Raw genomic sequence first — 15,765 nt, forward strand, 5'->3', positions numbered from 1 at the left:
TGAATTTATATGAAATTATCAAAATTATATTTTAGTTATAAGTTGTATGTTGGCAACCCCTTCTTTTTCTGAATTTATCTGAACTTTTTCCTAAGATAAGCGGAAATAAGGTGAATATAACAGAGCCTTATTTTATCCATAAGCACACGTACAAAAAAATCCAGATAAGTTCAGAAAAAATATGAGTTGTCCAAGTACAATTTATATTAAAATAAGTTTTGATAAGTCCTAATAACTTTAAATAAGTTTAGAAAAAATAAGTAAAATTAGGTGAATAAAACACACTATAAATCGTCATACGCTTTTAAACTTTTTCCCGACGATAATTTTTCTTTTTAACCATCAAAAGTAGACCTGATCAAGACGAGCCCTGCCCGCCCAAATTTTTTGTGGGTTTGGGCAGAATTTTCTGCCCGATTTTCGTGCCCGGCTCGAAAATTTAATTTGGGGGGGGTTTGGAATCACAAAAATACATTTTTTAATCATAAATTTGGTCGCCCCGAAAATAGCCCGAAAGCACGGCATTTTAGGCCCGAAAATAACGGGGTTGGGCACACATTTGACCCGAATTTTGGCCCGGCCACGACCCGTCGTTTGATCGGGTCTAATCAAAAGCAATACTCAGTAACTTTTTTGAAAAAAAAAGAAAGAAAGATATAAAAGAGAGATTCTCCTAACAAGGGTCAAGCATAAAAATTGGTGGGAAAAGAAAGGGCTCCCAACAAATAGATATCATTCGGAGGAGAGATCAAAGTTTTTTATCCACAAACACACGTACATGGCTCGTGTTATCCCCTCAACTTTCTCTCTCTACACTTGTTCAACTCCTTCATTTTCCCCACGAAATCCAACTAAAACTTTATACCATCAAAATCTTACTCATCGTACTCCTCTTTTGGTTTGCAATGCTAGCAAGAAACCCAGCTTTGTGGATCAAATTCTCGATTATATTGAAGGTATACTTATACTGTGATTAAGGTCCGAATTCAGTAGTCGCATTTGATTGTGTAATTTGAACTAGTAACAACTAAATCTTTATTTTGTGCAACAGATTGGTGATTACTTTAATTTACATAGGGGTTTCGTTCTGTATATCATGATTATGCAGGTGGGCCTAAATTAAGAAAATGGTATGGAGCACCTGATCTACTCCCAAAGGATGGATCATTACCTGAAGAAGAGGATGTTCCTGGTATAACCTATCATTACATAATCAATTAGTTGTTTTCTGAGGGATAATTTGGTCTGAATTGTTCTTTAAAACATTAATCTAAAAATAGATGTAGAAGAAACCAGAGATGCTGTTCTAGTCACTGATGGAGATAGCGAAATCGCCCAGGTATGATATATCAAATGCTATCTTCCACTTCAGAATATTCAGTGCTAATCTGTGACTATTAACAATTCAGCATTATCTTGCCATGAATTGTTGTTTTCAGTTTTCGCTTAAGGCTCCGTTGGGTAGGAGGTAAAACTTTTTTCAAGAAAAGTATTTTCCATTTTCAATCATTTTATGTTGTTTGGTTTGGCAAGAGATGGAAAAACAACTTTCCATAACTCCCTCTGATGTGGAAAAGTTTCCTCCTTACCTTCCCCACGATCTTCACCATCTTCTTCTATTTTCTTGTAAGGACTCAAACAAAAGAAAACTAGTTTGGAATTGTGTTTTCCATGGAAAATCATTTTACACCAAACCAAATAAAGCCTGAAAACGTTTTACACCAAACCAAACGGGGTCTAAATGCTTAATTGCAGATTGTATGTACGTCTTTGTTTTTGCTTAGGTTGGCATGAATCATGAATGAATACTGAGCCTCTTGATTTCTAGCTTATCTAGATGGTGATTCTGTCCTTGATTGTAAAACGAACCCGAGTAAAAGCACTGGTTAAAAATAGACGTGCTGCTCTAGAAGCCTTTGGAACCTATGTCGAGGTATACTATATCTAAATCTTTCTGACCACTTTCTGTATCCCATTCCCCTTCATTTTTTCCTAGTTTCTCTTCTTTTAATATGTTAATTTTCTGGTGGTTTGGCCGAAAGTCATTAGCCGGAGATGCAAATAACATGGCCTTCTTGAAGAAGGCCTTGAAGGGTGTTCGAGCAGTTGTATGCCCAACTGTATGTAATTTACCCTTAAACCTATCTCTATTCATGGCTGTTTTTTTCCTGAAGCATCCCTGTTTAATCTGTTGAGTCTACTGCAGGAGGGTTTCCTGTCCAAAGTTGGGAACCTGCAAGGAGTTCAACATGTTGTTCTCTTATCTCAGGTACATATTCCCGACCTTTTTAGCCTTGTAAATCGTGTCAGACTCGTATTACCAGGGCGCTTGGAACTCGAACAAAACTTTACTCAAGGCTCTGTTCTGTTCACCTTATTTTAGGAAAAATAAGTTCATATAAGTTCGGGAAAAATAAGGGATTTACAACTAAAATAAGTTTTGATAAGTTCAGAAAAAATAGGTGGAAATCGGGTAAATAGAACACACTCTTGGGATTCCATGATGTATGAGTATCGTGGAGGGAAAGCTGTTTTTGTGTCATGTTTGTTTGATAAGATTGCAGTTATCTGTGTATAAAGGTGCTGATGGCATTCAAGCTCTTATAACGAGCAATGCAAAAAAGTTGGCTGAAGAAGATGAATCAACGTTAATGGCTTCAGGAATTCCCTATACTATTATCAGTGCTGGATCTCTGGAAAATACACCCGGTGGATCACAAGGGTTTAGCTTTCAAGAGGTATACTTACAGACTTGGTTGCATACACCTTTTTTTAATGCCTGGAAAAATATCACTACCAGTCACTCAAATGGTTTGAGTTATTAACAGGATTGTGCGGCAAAGGGAAGTCTCAGCAAGGAAGATGCCGCATTCATATGTGTTGAGGCCCTTAGCTTAGTGCCAGAGACTGGATTCGTAGTTGAGGTCAGTCAAATAAACTTCAAAATGAACTTAATCAACGAACTCCTGCATATTTTAAGAGTGTCGTTTCAGACCATCTGAAACGATCTCTGAGAGTTAAGGCGGCTGGTAGAGTGACAGGAGTTGTGGCCACTTCTGAAAATACTACTCGTACCAGTTGTACGAAAGTTATTTCTTTGATTACATCTCCCTCTGTCCCTAAACGATTGCTCCATTGCAACTTTTTTTGTCAAACTTTGAAAATTTTACCCACGAATTCTCTCATTAGCCTACTCATGTTTCTGTACGCGTTACTTGCAGTGATATTTTATTCTACATATATTGTAATTTTATATTCTGAAATATAGGAACAATTAATATTCCCTAGATTAACATTAATTAATGGGGGTAATTTAGGTATTTTATAGGGGACACTAAAAAAAAATCAACCTTAAGAGCTTACTTATAGAATTGAGATAAGAAATAATATTGTCATGTCGTGCCTTGTTAGAATTGTTTCAATATATATTTTCAAACAAAAATTATAATTTTTACGTGGGTAGAATTAGAGATATTTACGTTTTAAGTCGTGTCATGGAGATCGTGAAAGTCAAATGGGGCAATCTTTTAGGACAGGGAGTATATGTGGGAACAGAGACGGGGAAAACATTAGAGCATAGCCAATTAAGTGTTGTACAATGGTATAATCGGCCTATGGAACATAACTAGTTTAATTTTCTTCTACTTGATTGTTATACTTAATTGTTATACTTGTACATGTCTGGCACCTTTGAATAAAAAGTTTTCCGGCTCCGCCACCATTGGCATTGACAGGTTGTCAACGGAGAGGAGAAGGTTTCAGACTGGAAGCAGAAATTTACAGAGTTGATGGAGAAGGGGAAAGGCCAATAATGATGATGATGAGAGCCAATTCATGACATTTCAAGAATCAGTCAGAGTTTCAAAAGGGGAGGATAAAGAACAATTTCATGTTCTGTTAATTAGTTTGTTTGTAAAAAATATTGACAGATTTTTACTCCGTAGCTGGTTTTATTCTTTCATTGGAACTGCAACTGAACATACTGTATATCACATACTCCGGACAACATTACATGTACCTTTCCTGCAGGTGCAAAAAATAATCCACACACACGACCCTGAAAACCGGCAAGTAAAAGAATTCCAACTGGAAAATATAAAGCATAGCGGTTATTCCAGCCTTTCAGATCAATTTTTTTTTTACGCATAGCACAACCGGTTCACCGGAGCTTAAGCTCCGACTACATCTGGATCAGACCAGTGTCGCACACCTCGCTTATAGTGGGTAAGTCTCCTAACAAGAGTTTTTGCATACGGCGAAGCTTGAACCCGAAACTTCCCTTAAGCAGCATCAAGTTGCTTACTACTTGAGCCAACTCTATGTTGGTGCCTTTCAGATCAATACGAACACAAGTTACACAACCGTATATTACAATTGTCAGCCCTAGCAAAAATGTGTTCCGTAAAAAAATAGCAACAAAAAGAAAATACCGGAACCTAAAAGGAGCAAACAATAACTTTACTTGATTACTAAGCTCAAAAACATCTATACACCATAGTTTCTTGCAACTCTCTATAACCCTAATTGTATTTTCAGAACAGAATTACAGACGGCAAAGATGGGTATGACCGCATCAACACAAACATATTATTAATACTACATTGTTTTTCTTTTCAAGAGATATAGCAAAAGAAAAAGAGTAGAAATGCCATCAAGGTACAGAGTACTTACTTTACAGGGAGGCAAAAATAAACCTTTAAATTGCATGAATAACTTTGTGGTCTCATCAATATATTAAAAAAAAACACTTCTCTTGGCATAAAAAGGCCCCCCCGAAAAAACCCTTCTAATTCCTCCTTTCTCTCTTCTGCTCAATGTTAGTATCACTAATACAGTTCCTAGAATTTGATACTGTACAACATACATAAACACCATTGATGAAAACGGACAAGGGCAAGAAGTGTATAAGAAACACAAAACTGACTATCCGCAAAATCCAATAATGGGTTAGTCAAAACATTAACCTCTTCTTTTCTGTTATTCCTCCAAGCCTCGTGCAAGTACCTCTTTATCCACATCATGCAAATCCCTACCCGAGCTATTTTGCTTGCACCAGCACAAAAACTCGGGAAGTGGCCCCTCTTCCCCAATAACCCACGGGTGCTCAGCAACCATATCTAATGTCAACCGTTGATCGGGATCTGTCAATAAAGGATGATTTACGGTGAGAATAGTTTGTAGCTGAGAATGTGAACAATACATCATCAACCAATGTCAATTGCCCAAAACAAACAATTGATTTCATTGCTGTCAAGCACCGAAAACAAGAAGTATTGGAAATCCCCTCAGCCTGAACATGCAAGCATCAATAAGGCTATTTAGAACCACTAATACGAAGTGTTCAGAATTCTTAAGGGTCAAGTATTGAGGTAAATTTTAATCGAGCTACAAGATTTTGCAGATGCAAATAAGAAAGGGGCACCATTCTAAGCCCCGCCACCACCACCATAAAAAAATCGAAGAAATGTATATTAGTGCAATGGTAACTCAAGTAATGAAAAGACTTGTAACATTTCACTCACCTTTGCAGAGGAGTCCCTCAACTAAATTCCTGAGCTGCGAATCAAGATTATCTGGGAGATCAATGGGGTCATTAACAATCTGGTGCATCAAAACAATAGTCAGAATAGATAAGAAATAAAGTTTGAAAATTGAATAATCATTTTGACACATGGAGCATAGATAAAAATAAAGCCTGAACATTGAATAAGCATTTTAACACATGGAGCTGCAAGGGATGCGCAACCACCGCACCTTGTCATATGTATCTTGTAGTGTCTCTCCAATAAAGGGAAACTTGCCCGTTATCATACAGTACAAGGTGATACCAACTGCCCATGTATCAGCAGCTTTGCCATGATAAGTAAGACCTGATTGGCACAGAAAACCCCAAGTTGAAGGCATATATTTCAACAGTTTCAAATACTGAAACCCTATAATGGAGAGTCGTTAGCAGCATGATACTAACCTAAGCAACACTCAGGTGCAGTTATAACAGGTGTCCCAGGAGAGCGGCGTAGCACATCGTTATCACCCTGCAGAAATTATAATTCAAATAAAGTGGAAGACAACAGATATATCATTTACTTCAAACACAAACTCTAACACAAAAAGAAAAAAGAAAAGCAGTATGATAGAATGTGAATCTATCTTGAGCTTCCCGCATTCAGCACATATCAAGATTATATGGTCACAGTTCACATTTATCCAGCCCCATTCTTGATAGTTACTATACAATAAGCAAATGCAAGGCCTGTGCATGCAAGCACCAGAGCAAACAAGTTTATACGATAGTGTGTAAAAGGGTTGCCCAAATTAATCTCGGGCCTCAATTTCTCGATTTATGATTTAATCCATTTACTTAAACTTCTGGGCAGCTAAGTTCCTAAATATTCCCTCCATTCATATTGCTTCCGTGCTTCCTTCTTGATATGTTTCGAAATGAATATCCTAAAACCCAATTATCTTCCTACGCATTTAAAGCATTATTCTACAATTTTTTTTCCTGTCAATTCTCATCACTTCTTTTAATTTTTTATAAAGGCAACTTAGACAAAAACATTTTCTACCATGAGTTAGTTTCAATTTTGGTTTCTTCATGCTCATTGCCAAATACCCACATAGGGGAGGATATGAAGTACAAACAAAAGGAGCCTATTACCCTTATTTCTCCCACCATCATTCTCAAACAAAGTAGGGAATGAGTGCTGAAAAAAAAATGCAGCTCATTTTATGCACTGTGGCTCTGAACAAATAAAAAAACAGGGGATCTCAACAGCATAAGTCTTAATTCACATGTAATAACACAGAGATTCCAGGGGTTAAAAGAGGCCATCAATACGAAAGACAAACCCATATAGTTGTACGTCACATTCTTGCATACTTTCAAGACCTTTTTAAGGGGAACTTTGAGTCCCTCGGTCTTCTAAAGCCAGGGGCTAAAATTGAAGGGTATTTAGATCCAATACACAATTATCCAGCAAAAGCGAAAACGTCCACAACATGTCGCATTCTCACATGACTATGTTGTTCCTATATCTTCAATTGCTTGCAAGTAAAATTTATAAAAAGTTTGATATTTTGCAAGTATAAGACGTATAAGGGTATAAGTCTCACGGGTGATCAAAGGGAGTGTGTAAAGTCTAAATGTATCAATCAATATGGAGCGGATGAAGTGGTAATTTCCTAGCCAAACTTTTGGAACATAACATACCACACCATTACCCTAATGCTTCCAATGAGACTCCCACTTAGAGCTAGGTGAGTTAGGAGGTTATGACACAGCCACACTCATAATCATGAGAATAAAATAGTGGCCCTTCATGGCCATTTATGGTACGGGGGGTAAAATGTGAACATTCTCTCCCTTCCCCCCAACACACATACACACAATTATAAGAAAAGAAAAAAGATGTCAAATTGACAATAGTCTTGATAGATAATCAGAAAGACGCACAAAGAACGTGTAATATCAGTATATGGTCACTTAAAAACAAAAATAAGATTCATAGAAGTTAGAACTATAGAAGTTATGAGAATTATCTTCGCAGATACAACTGTCAACGAAAAGATTGACAATAGTTCCACTTCCCATATCTTCTGACCTCTGCATGTAGGTACTAACATGTTGTCTCTAGAAATGTTATGATATATTTGCATTTGGAACAGAATCAAATAAAATCATTGTATCCTCAACCAAATAATGAATGGAAAAGATCAAATGCACAAAGTTATCAAGAATAAAAATAAATTGATATTAACATAATGAGATACTATTCCGTTACCTCAAAAACTTGGCTGACACTGAAATCTGCAATCTTTACAGTGCCATTACGCGAAACCAAAAGATTTTGAGGCTTTATGTCCATATGCACTATATTCTGTTTCTCAAAAGAAAAGAAAATTGTTAAGATTCAATATATGCCAATAGCCACGTGAGAAAATGAAGTTACAACTCAGATGGATCAAGTGCCAAATTTAGAAGAAAAAAAATAACTCCTAGAATAAACTCATTGTTTCTTCTCCTTTCAGCAATAATATGCATTAATGAACAAGTCAAAAGTAAATAGTTATAACCAAAAGAAACCTAAACAGAACAACACCACAACCCAAAGAAAAAGCCCTAAGTTTGGAATAACAGATTTAATAGTGTGTATGAAGAATCCCCTGCCATTCCTCTTATCTCCTTATTCAAAACCTTCGTGGAAAAAGTTATGAATGTAATAGAACTACATTAAGCTTGATCATCTATTACAACCTATCAATCTATCATAGAGTTAGATTAACTGCAAATGAAAAACACCAGGAGAACTACATAAGATTCTAACTTCTAAAGAGATTAACTGCAGTAAACTTCACATCTTAATGCTAAATTACAAATAAATCAGTAAACTCTCTGCACTTCTTTCTTAATGTAAAGTAGGAGACAGTTTTTTGCGCTGAGAAAAAAGGTAGGGCAGTGAGGCAGTAATTCAGTTCTTGTTCTGAATCACAGATCAATTTTTTAAGGGTATCACACATCAATGGGAAGCCACCTATCTTTCATCTTATAAAGAAGCTACCTACATCCAACCCTCCTTTACCCTAAAATGATCAGGAGCCTCTTTTAGAGGCATTGGGACAACATTTAAGATGCTTTTGATGTAGGAAATGCAGTAAACAAAGTGTCAGAATCCCCATATACTCTTCTGGATTCCCAACACCATACGAATAGGAAAAAAAAATAGCACCGAGCAGAAAATAATTTTTTTGAAAAGCGAATTACAAATAAGACAATATGGACCTTGGGGGCAACAAAATTTAAAATGGAACTAAAGTGATCTTACATGTGAATGAAGATACATTAACCCAGAAACAATATCTCGTAAATATTGTCTCGTGATAGCTTCCCCTAAGCCACCAGGTGGTCCAGCACCCTCACAATCCCATTTGCCCTCCACGTACTCAAGAACTGAACAAAGAAAATTACAATTTCATTGACTAAAAGGCCAAAAAAATAAAAGCCAGATCCATTTAGCCTCCGACAAACAAAATTTCAGAAGTGTGATACGAAAGAAAATGGTGGAAAAATACCCATGTAGAGGTGATCTGTGTCTGGATCATTAATCACCTCGATAAGATTGACTATGTTGGGATGGCTTACAATTTTCATAATCAGCACCTACAAGCAATAATAGAGTACTCAGAGATTCAAATAAATTAAGGGAGATAATAATGTAGACAATAAACCCTAGTCAATTTAGAAAAAGGTTGTTTCTGATAACTATAAAATCATCATAGAATGCAGTCCAGATAAAATTTGGCAATTCGCAATTGCTTCCCAAAACCAGCCTTGACAAACTCTGGTTCTTAAAACAAAAATCTACTCCGTAACGCAATTTCCACCCCCACCATTATGGCAAACAGGATTTTCTACGGTCCAGCTTAATGAAAAGGTTTGGCAGAACAGTCCTGTATCAGAACTCTCAACATATAATGGTTAATCTGGCACAAAAGTGAATCTTATAAAATCAAGAACCTTTATAATTAATTTCTCCATCCACAAACCGCACTAGATGAAAAAAAAATCTAACCTGAGGGGTAAATTAAAAACTTACATAAAATTAATAAAGCAGCGGATAGTTAGCTAAAAAAACAGATAAGGTGTTAAAAAATTCAGATTTGTCTTATAAGATGTGAAGCAATAATTTTAGTAGAATATACAAGCTCGGAAGTAGAGATTACCTCCCGAAAAACATCTGTCATAGCAGTCTCAGAAGGTGCAACTCGTTGCTTCAACAAATGAGACTTGTGAAATGCCTACATAACAGAATACCAAATACATATTACTCCCTCCATCCTAATTTCAGTGAAGTGTTTAGAGTTGGCACGTTCTCACGTAGCATGCTTAAGAGGAAGGGGGTAAAGTAATGTAAACACATATAACATAGAGTCCTGGAGTGATAATACCAAAAATTAGTGTGAAAACGAGTAAGCTTGACAAAAGAAGAAATATTTCATTTATTTTGACATGCAAAAAAGGGAAAAAAAAACCATTGAAGAGAAACCCGAATAAAATGAGCTGGTCTATTGCTGTAGGAAGCAAACTATGCTAACTGTGTATCATAAGTCCCCAATTATGAAATGAATCATACAAGATCCTACACAGACAAATTTTGGCCTACATACGTCCGAGTCCTATCCCAATAAAGGACTAAGCAGCAAAAAAATACAAGAATCTTACTGAAATTTCATCACCCAAAAGCTAGTGTAATCTTGTTGGGGGCATTTAAGACAAGTGTTTGCCAAAATATGAGTTTCTGTCTTAGTACACCCATCAGAAAAATACAAAGGTTGTAGATTACAGTAAGTTTAACTTCCAAATCAGGCAATTTCCCTAAAATTGTTCTTATCCTTTCGAGCTTACATTGCATTTGTCCTAGTCTTAGTCCTAGTGTAAAGCTATTTCTCTATAATACCAACAGGGAAAGGGTTAGCCATGTTAAAGTATCTCCAGGTATCCAATAGAAAATATCCTATTCACCAGATAGTGTAACGAATATTTATCTCTTTAGAGGAAATTAGAATGACAAGGAGGCTAAAGCTTGCATCCTACTCAAGAAGACTCGAACAGCATCATGGAGAACCAACACACCATAAAAATTACTGGCAAGGCATGCATGTGGACATTTGATTACCAGTGATTACTAAATTCAATAAAGAAGAAAATGTCTAAGGTACTCGGTTATGTCAAGATAGAACAAGGCAACACTGAAGTATCAAATGAATATACTACGTATGAACTACACTATCAGCAGTTCCTCGATAAAAGGCCAAACGAATTGGATTCATGAGACTCCACCCCTTGTTATTTCTTCTACCTTTCCATAGCACCAAAACAAACATAAAAAAAGCTACTAACTCGCAGAGTGAAGACAATGTGACCCAGAAGGCCAGAAGGATTATAAAAAAAAGCACAACCGATTTGAAACCAACAAAACAACATTTTTTTTAAAAATCAAATGTTTAAGCCCTTTCTTATCCTTCAATTGATTCCTTATTTACGTGTAACTTCCGGCTATGAAAAAATAAGCTCTAGATTTTCTCACCAGGTAAAAGAAAAATATCAACACAGTTCTTTCCATGATCCCAATTTGAACAACAACACATTACTAATGAAAGACGAGAAAGTATGATCATGATGTATACTGAAATATAATCATGCTAGGAAAGACAGAATAGGGAAAAGGAAAAACAACCTTCATAGCATAATGTTTTCCATCAATGCTGCTTCTGTAAAGAACCTGTCAGATTATAAGTTATACATCAGAGAGATATCAAATCAAATTATCATCAATAACATAAGAGTGAGTTAGCAAAATTCTTACCACTTTGGCGTAACTCCCAGACCCAATTTTAAACTCGCGAAGATACTCATTGATCATCTTAGTCCCATTTTCATCCTGGTAAAGCCAGAATGGGATTAATATCTTGTTCAATACCATAAAACAACATAAACAAGGCAACCATCTAAAAGAAAAGAAATTGACTTGCTTTTAGCGAACACATCATAAAACCACACCAACATGGATCCAGCATTTTCAAGATTGCATGACATCTTTTAATTACGGATGCTTGCAATTTTACCTTCACCAAGTACAAAACTTTATTTCAAATCAAAATGAACATCAAAAAAGCAAAACCCAAAATAGTATTGCATCAAGCACAGAAGTTGCAACGAATATAAACTCCATACAACAACAATTTATAAGCAATCCCAAATTCTTCATTGCTCTCATTGTGCTCACCTCCGAACGCACGAGTTTGCGAGTTTCCTTGACCTCAAATTGCCTGCAAATCAACCCATTTCTAATCTTGAAATTAATAATCTCTTCTGCTCTTTGTGCCCCACCAGTCACCTCACTTTCATCATACCCTTGTGTCATACTAGTATCTTCCCCATTATACAAACCATCATCCACATCCTCATCAGCATCAGCATCATCGTCTCCATCATCTAACAAAGGCGTCTGAGAAAGAACACTCGTAAAGGCATCAATTCGAAACTTCGGCCTTGCAATTGCTTTATGCCTTCTCGAGAACCCAAAGCAACCACAGCAGCCCATTTCCATCAGTCTGAAAGTACAAATACAAGCATTGTATGATCTCATCTGATTGACTTATCAAAAAAAAACATGATCAAATAAACTTATAAACTCAATCCTCGTTAATTTCATTCAATTTTCAGTATAACGACAAGAAATTCGCTCAATTTGATAACAATAACAAAATTTCATCTGATGAAGCTGAAAAAAGTAGGAGAGAGGAATAAAATTACCTGCTATAGAAGTGTCATAAGTTGCAATTCAATGGGAAAAACACCATAAAAATCTTGGTTTTGTAGCTTGAAAAATATTGAATTATGGAAAGAATCTCGAGCAATCAATGAATTTAGGGAAAATATCTCCTTGATTATGATTCTGTGTCGTGAAATTAGGGTTTTCCGAAGATCAGATGAGAGAGAAAGAAGAAAGGCTGGAGTGCTCAACGACTCAACGTTATACTTTTTGACATATACTCCGTACGTGACAACGTTTCGTCAAATCGAAGAGTCCTCCTTGAGTCCTTGTTGGTTAAAAATTAAAATGATCGAGTAATAATAATGTCACGTTGTTTTTGTTTTTACTTTTATTTTTATTTTGATTTTGATCGAATGAAATTAAATGTAACGCCATAGGTCAATAATAATATTTCGTCTATTATTTAAATATTGTACGTACCTGGTTGACTTAATGTATTTCAATACATATTTTTACTCTTAATATCTCGAATTATATATAATTAAAAATTATAAAAAGTCGATATTTAGAATATATGTCAATACAAATTAACAAGATCTCACTTGACTACAATTTTTCTTACGTATAAATCGCAAAAGATGATCAAGTGTGAATTAGGGGTGAGCAGAAATGTTGGGTAACCGGTCCCGAACCCGGAACCGCAAAGGACCCGGCGGGTCCGGAGTCGAAGCCAGAGCCAATAGCGTTGGGACTGATTCCGGTTCCAAATTTTTGGAATCGGTCATAACCGGTTCCGGTTCCAAATCTAGATTTCTAGGACCTGTTACCCATTGGGTACCCGTTGGTGCCAGTTTCGGTACCGGGTACCCAGTTGGTACCAGTTCCGGTACCGGGTACCCAGTGGGTCCGGTTCTGGGACCAGGTACCCGGTACCAACGAGAGACAAATAGTTCAAAATATAATCATTAATTGTTATTTTGGAGTTAAAAATTCTAGAAAAAAACAACTTAAAAATTGTCAAGCTGATAGTTTATTAGAAGAAAAAAAACTGAAGTATGAAATTCATCTTTAACTTAATTATTAATTAAGCAAGCATTAATTTAAAGTGAAGGCTAATCGAATACCCAAAATCGGAACCGGTTCCACTTGTTCCGGTACTGGTTCCAACAAAATTTGACCTGGTTTGATTGGTACCGGGACCGGTTCCAAAATTCGGGACCAGATTCTGATCGGTTCCGGTACCGGTTTCTTAGATTTTGACCGGGTACCCGGTCCCGCCCACCCCTAGTGTGAATAGTATAAAAAAATAAGATAGTGTGATATTTGTGGAACGAATGAAGTAAGAGGTTTTTATCAATAGGTTTGTAGACAAACCTCACTATTGCTGTAAAAAGTTCAAAATCAATGTTCACTAAAGAGTAAGTGGTTTGTTTTGTTATGTATGTAAAACATATTGATTTTCTTTTGCTTTGTTTTAGATGCGATGAATGATAATTGCTCCCACAAATAAATATTTGTATAGGTTTAAGATTTATAAGACGATGATGTGGCATTGCATCAAACTTAATTGAAGTTTAGTCTATTGTTATTACTCTTAGTTTAGTGTGGATGGGCTATGAGGGTCAATGATCCAAAAGTAATGTCTTGTTCTTTTAAACTTAATTTCAGTTACATTTAGTATAGTTCGGTACATTTCATTTGAACATAATTGTAATATGTCTTGAAAAATAATTTACAAAAAAATAATATAACAAAAAAATTGGTGGTAAATGGATATCATATATGAAGCATGATCAAATATGGTATGTCTTAGTTAATAATGTCGTTTTCTTTTTTAACTCAATATCGTTTGTAAATTTTTATTTTTATTTATTGCATATGGTTACTAGATAAAAAAAAAAAAAAAAAAAAAACAAAGAAAAAAAGGTACTTTGTCTATAGGAGGGTTAGTAATCTCAACTACATTTTTAATCTATACTTATGCAAAGCTATGATAACATAAATAAAATACCAGCAAATAAAGAGTCTACACATGAAAATAAGGGAGTTCATTCCTCCTGAATTACACACAACAAAACTCATCTGAAATTCTTTACAATAAGCTTCTTTCATCCTACAAGTCTTTTGCCAGGAGATTTACTTGTCAAATCCCCACTTATAAAATATTCAATTTAGGGTGCATTCTTTTCATAGGATGGGAATCAAACTGAAACAAATTCTTGGGTTAAGGTTGGTATATATGTAATAAATTATTGTACATTAAAACAATTGAATAGACCTGGGTAGTTTTTAATGGACGTACTCACACATGCGGAGTCCATTAAGCCTTATTTCTCAATTTTTGAAGGTTGTCTTTCCAAGTGATAAGGGACATGGATGTCAATGGGACGGGGGCGGAGGTAGATCCCTCCATCCCTATCCCCACCTGAAATTTTCATCCCCATTCACGCCTTACCACCCGCCTGGGTATTCATCCTCGTCCCGTCTCCGCCACATATCCGCGTCAATACCCGCCTACTTTTTCTTTTTTAGCAAACACCTGACCACATGTGAAATGAAAAATCAACTTTTTTAAAAAATACCTTACAAGTAAAAATAACATATACGAAGTATAATGGGAAAAAGTACCTGCCATAACAAAAAAGAATACAAACAAACACACTTAAAAGTCTCATCTAAATTCATATTTCACCTATGATGTACTACAAACAAATCCAAACACATAAAAGATTTGTTCAAGTTTAGATTTTTGTTATTTTTTTTAATTCACGTAAGTAAGGATATTCGGGTCAAGTTGATGGGTATGAAGCACGGTGGCCCAGGGATAGTGAATCAATTGTAGCAATTTTGGGGAAGTATATATATATATATATATATATATATATATATATATATATATATATATATATATATATATATATATATATATATATATTCTTAGTTTTCTTTCTCCTCTGTATATCACATTAGATTTTTTGAAAATTTGGGAAATCTCTAAAGTTGGCACGTGAAAACTTATGATGTACATTAGTATTACTGTGCACCAGGTGTAAGCAAGACCGCATTTGTGATGTACATTAGTATTAATGTGCACCAGGTGTAAGCAAGACGTACCACATCAATTCCAATAAGGTTAATACGTAGTTCAAGTTGGTTTCAATCAAGTCTAATAAGTTTGTTATCTCAAGTTTATTCTACACAAGTGTCTAAAAAGATAGTCTTGTGACTATAAGGCCACATCCGTGGTACTGACGTCATCTTTTTTTCTTTTTTCAAGCGAGCGTTTGTGGACTATTCGGTTAATTAGTGCAACTATCTGTATTATACTGATATACAATATCTTAAATATTATGATTATAAGTGCAACTATTTGTATTATACTTTAAATAATTTATACAAGAACTTAACTATTCACCGCATCACGCACAAGTGCAAGTGTCCAACTACTTGTATTATATGGTAATTAATTTATTCAATAACTTAACTA

General features: G+C 35.5%; 2 protein-coding genes across 3 annotated transcripts; one reads left to right on the top strand and one right to left on the bottom strand.

The window, feature by feature from the left end:
* Positions 1 to 694: 694 nt before the first annotated feature.
* Positions 695 to 3,980, top strand: LOC110803873 (uncharacterized). Its single transcript, XM_022009416.2, has 9 exons — positions 695 to 956; positions 1,109 to 1,192; positions 1,281 to 1,339; positions 1,838 to 1,933; positions 2,043 to 2,120; positions 2,207 to 2,269; positions 2,565 to 2,738; positions 2,829 to 2,924; positions 3,735 to 3,980. Exons 1-9 carry the CDS (start codon positions 779 to 781, stop codon positions 3,810 to 3,812), a joined length of 906 nt encoding a protein of 301 aa, XP_021865108.1. The 5' UTR covers positions 695 to 778; the 3' UTR covers positions 3,813 to 3,980.
* Positions 3,981 to 4,671: 691 nt separating this feature from the next.
* On the bottom strand, positions 4,672 to 12,624 carry LOC110803866 (serine/threonine-protein kinase GRIK1). 2 transcript variants are annotated; one of them, XM_056828625.1, is made up of 13 exons: positions 12,317 to 12,584; positions 11,787 to 12,114; positions 11,533 to 11,625; positions 11,367 to 11,441; positions 11,238 to 11,282; positions 9,724 to 9,798; positions 9,073 to 9,160; positions 8,826 to 8,950; positions 7,785 to 7,880; positions 5,969 to 6,035; positions 5,755 to 5,870; positions 5,523 to 5,601; positions 4,672 to 5,141 (listed from the first exon to the last, which is right to left on the bottom strand). In XM_056828625.1, exons 2-13 carry the CDS (start codon positions 12,108 to 12,110, stop codon positions 4,978 to 4,980), a joined length of 1,347 nt encoding a protein of 448 aa, XP_056684603.1. In that variant the 5' UTR covers positions 12,111 to 12,114; positions 12,317 to 12,584; the 3' UTR covers positions 4,672 to 4,977. The 2 variants fall into 2 exon arrangements, with proteins under 2 accessions (XP_056684603.1, XP_021865102.2); XM_022009410.2 differs by lacking the exon at positions 11,533 to 11,625 and having other exon boundaries at positions 12,317 to 12,624.
* Positions 12,625 to 15,765: the final 3,141 nt, after the last annotated feature.

Source organism: Spinacia oleracea, chromosome 1, assembly GCF_020520425.1.
Source record: "Spinacia oleracea cultivar Varoflay chromosome 1, BTI_SOV_V1, whole genome shotgun sequence".
Taxonomy (NCBI): domain Eukaryota; kingdom Viridiplantae; phylum Streptophyta; class Magnoliopsida; order Caryophyllales; family Amaranthaceae; genus Spinacia; species Spinacia oleracea.

Coding starts and splice junctions, on each gene's coding strand:
- LOC110803873 (XM_022009416.2), top strand. CDS start 779: ATGGCTCGTGTTATCCCCTCAACTTTCTCTCTCTACACTTGTTCAACT. Junction 957..1,108: donor AATTCTCGATTATATTGAAG/GTATACTTATAC, acceptor ATGATTATGCAG/GTGGGCCTAAATTAAGAAAA. Junction 1,340..1,837: donor GAGATAGCGAAATCGCCCAG/GTATGATATATC, acceptor TAGCTTATCTAG/ATGGTGATTCTGTCCTTGAT.
- LOC110803866 (XM_056828625.1), bottom strand. CDS start 12,110: ATGGAAATGGGCTGCTGTGGTTGCTTTGGGTTCTCGAGAAGGCATAAA. Junction 5,871..5,968: donor TGCACCTGAGTGTTGCTTAG/GTTAGTATCATG, acceptor TGTGCCAATCAG/GTCTTACTTATCATGGCAAA. Junction 5,142..5,522: donor TGAGGGACTCCTCTGCAAAG/GTGAGTGAAATG, acceptor CTTTATTGACAG/ATCCCGATCAACGGTTGACA.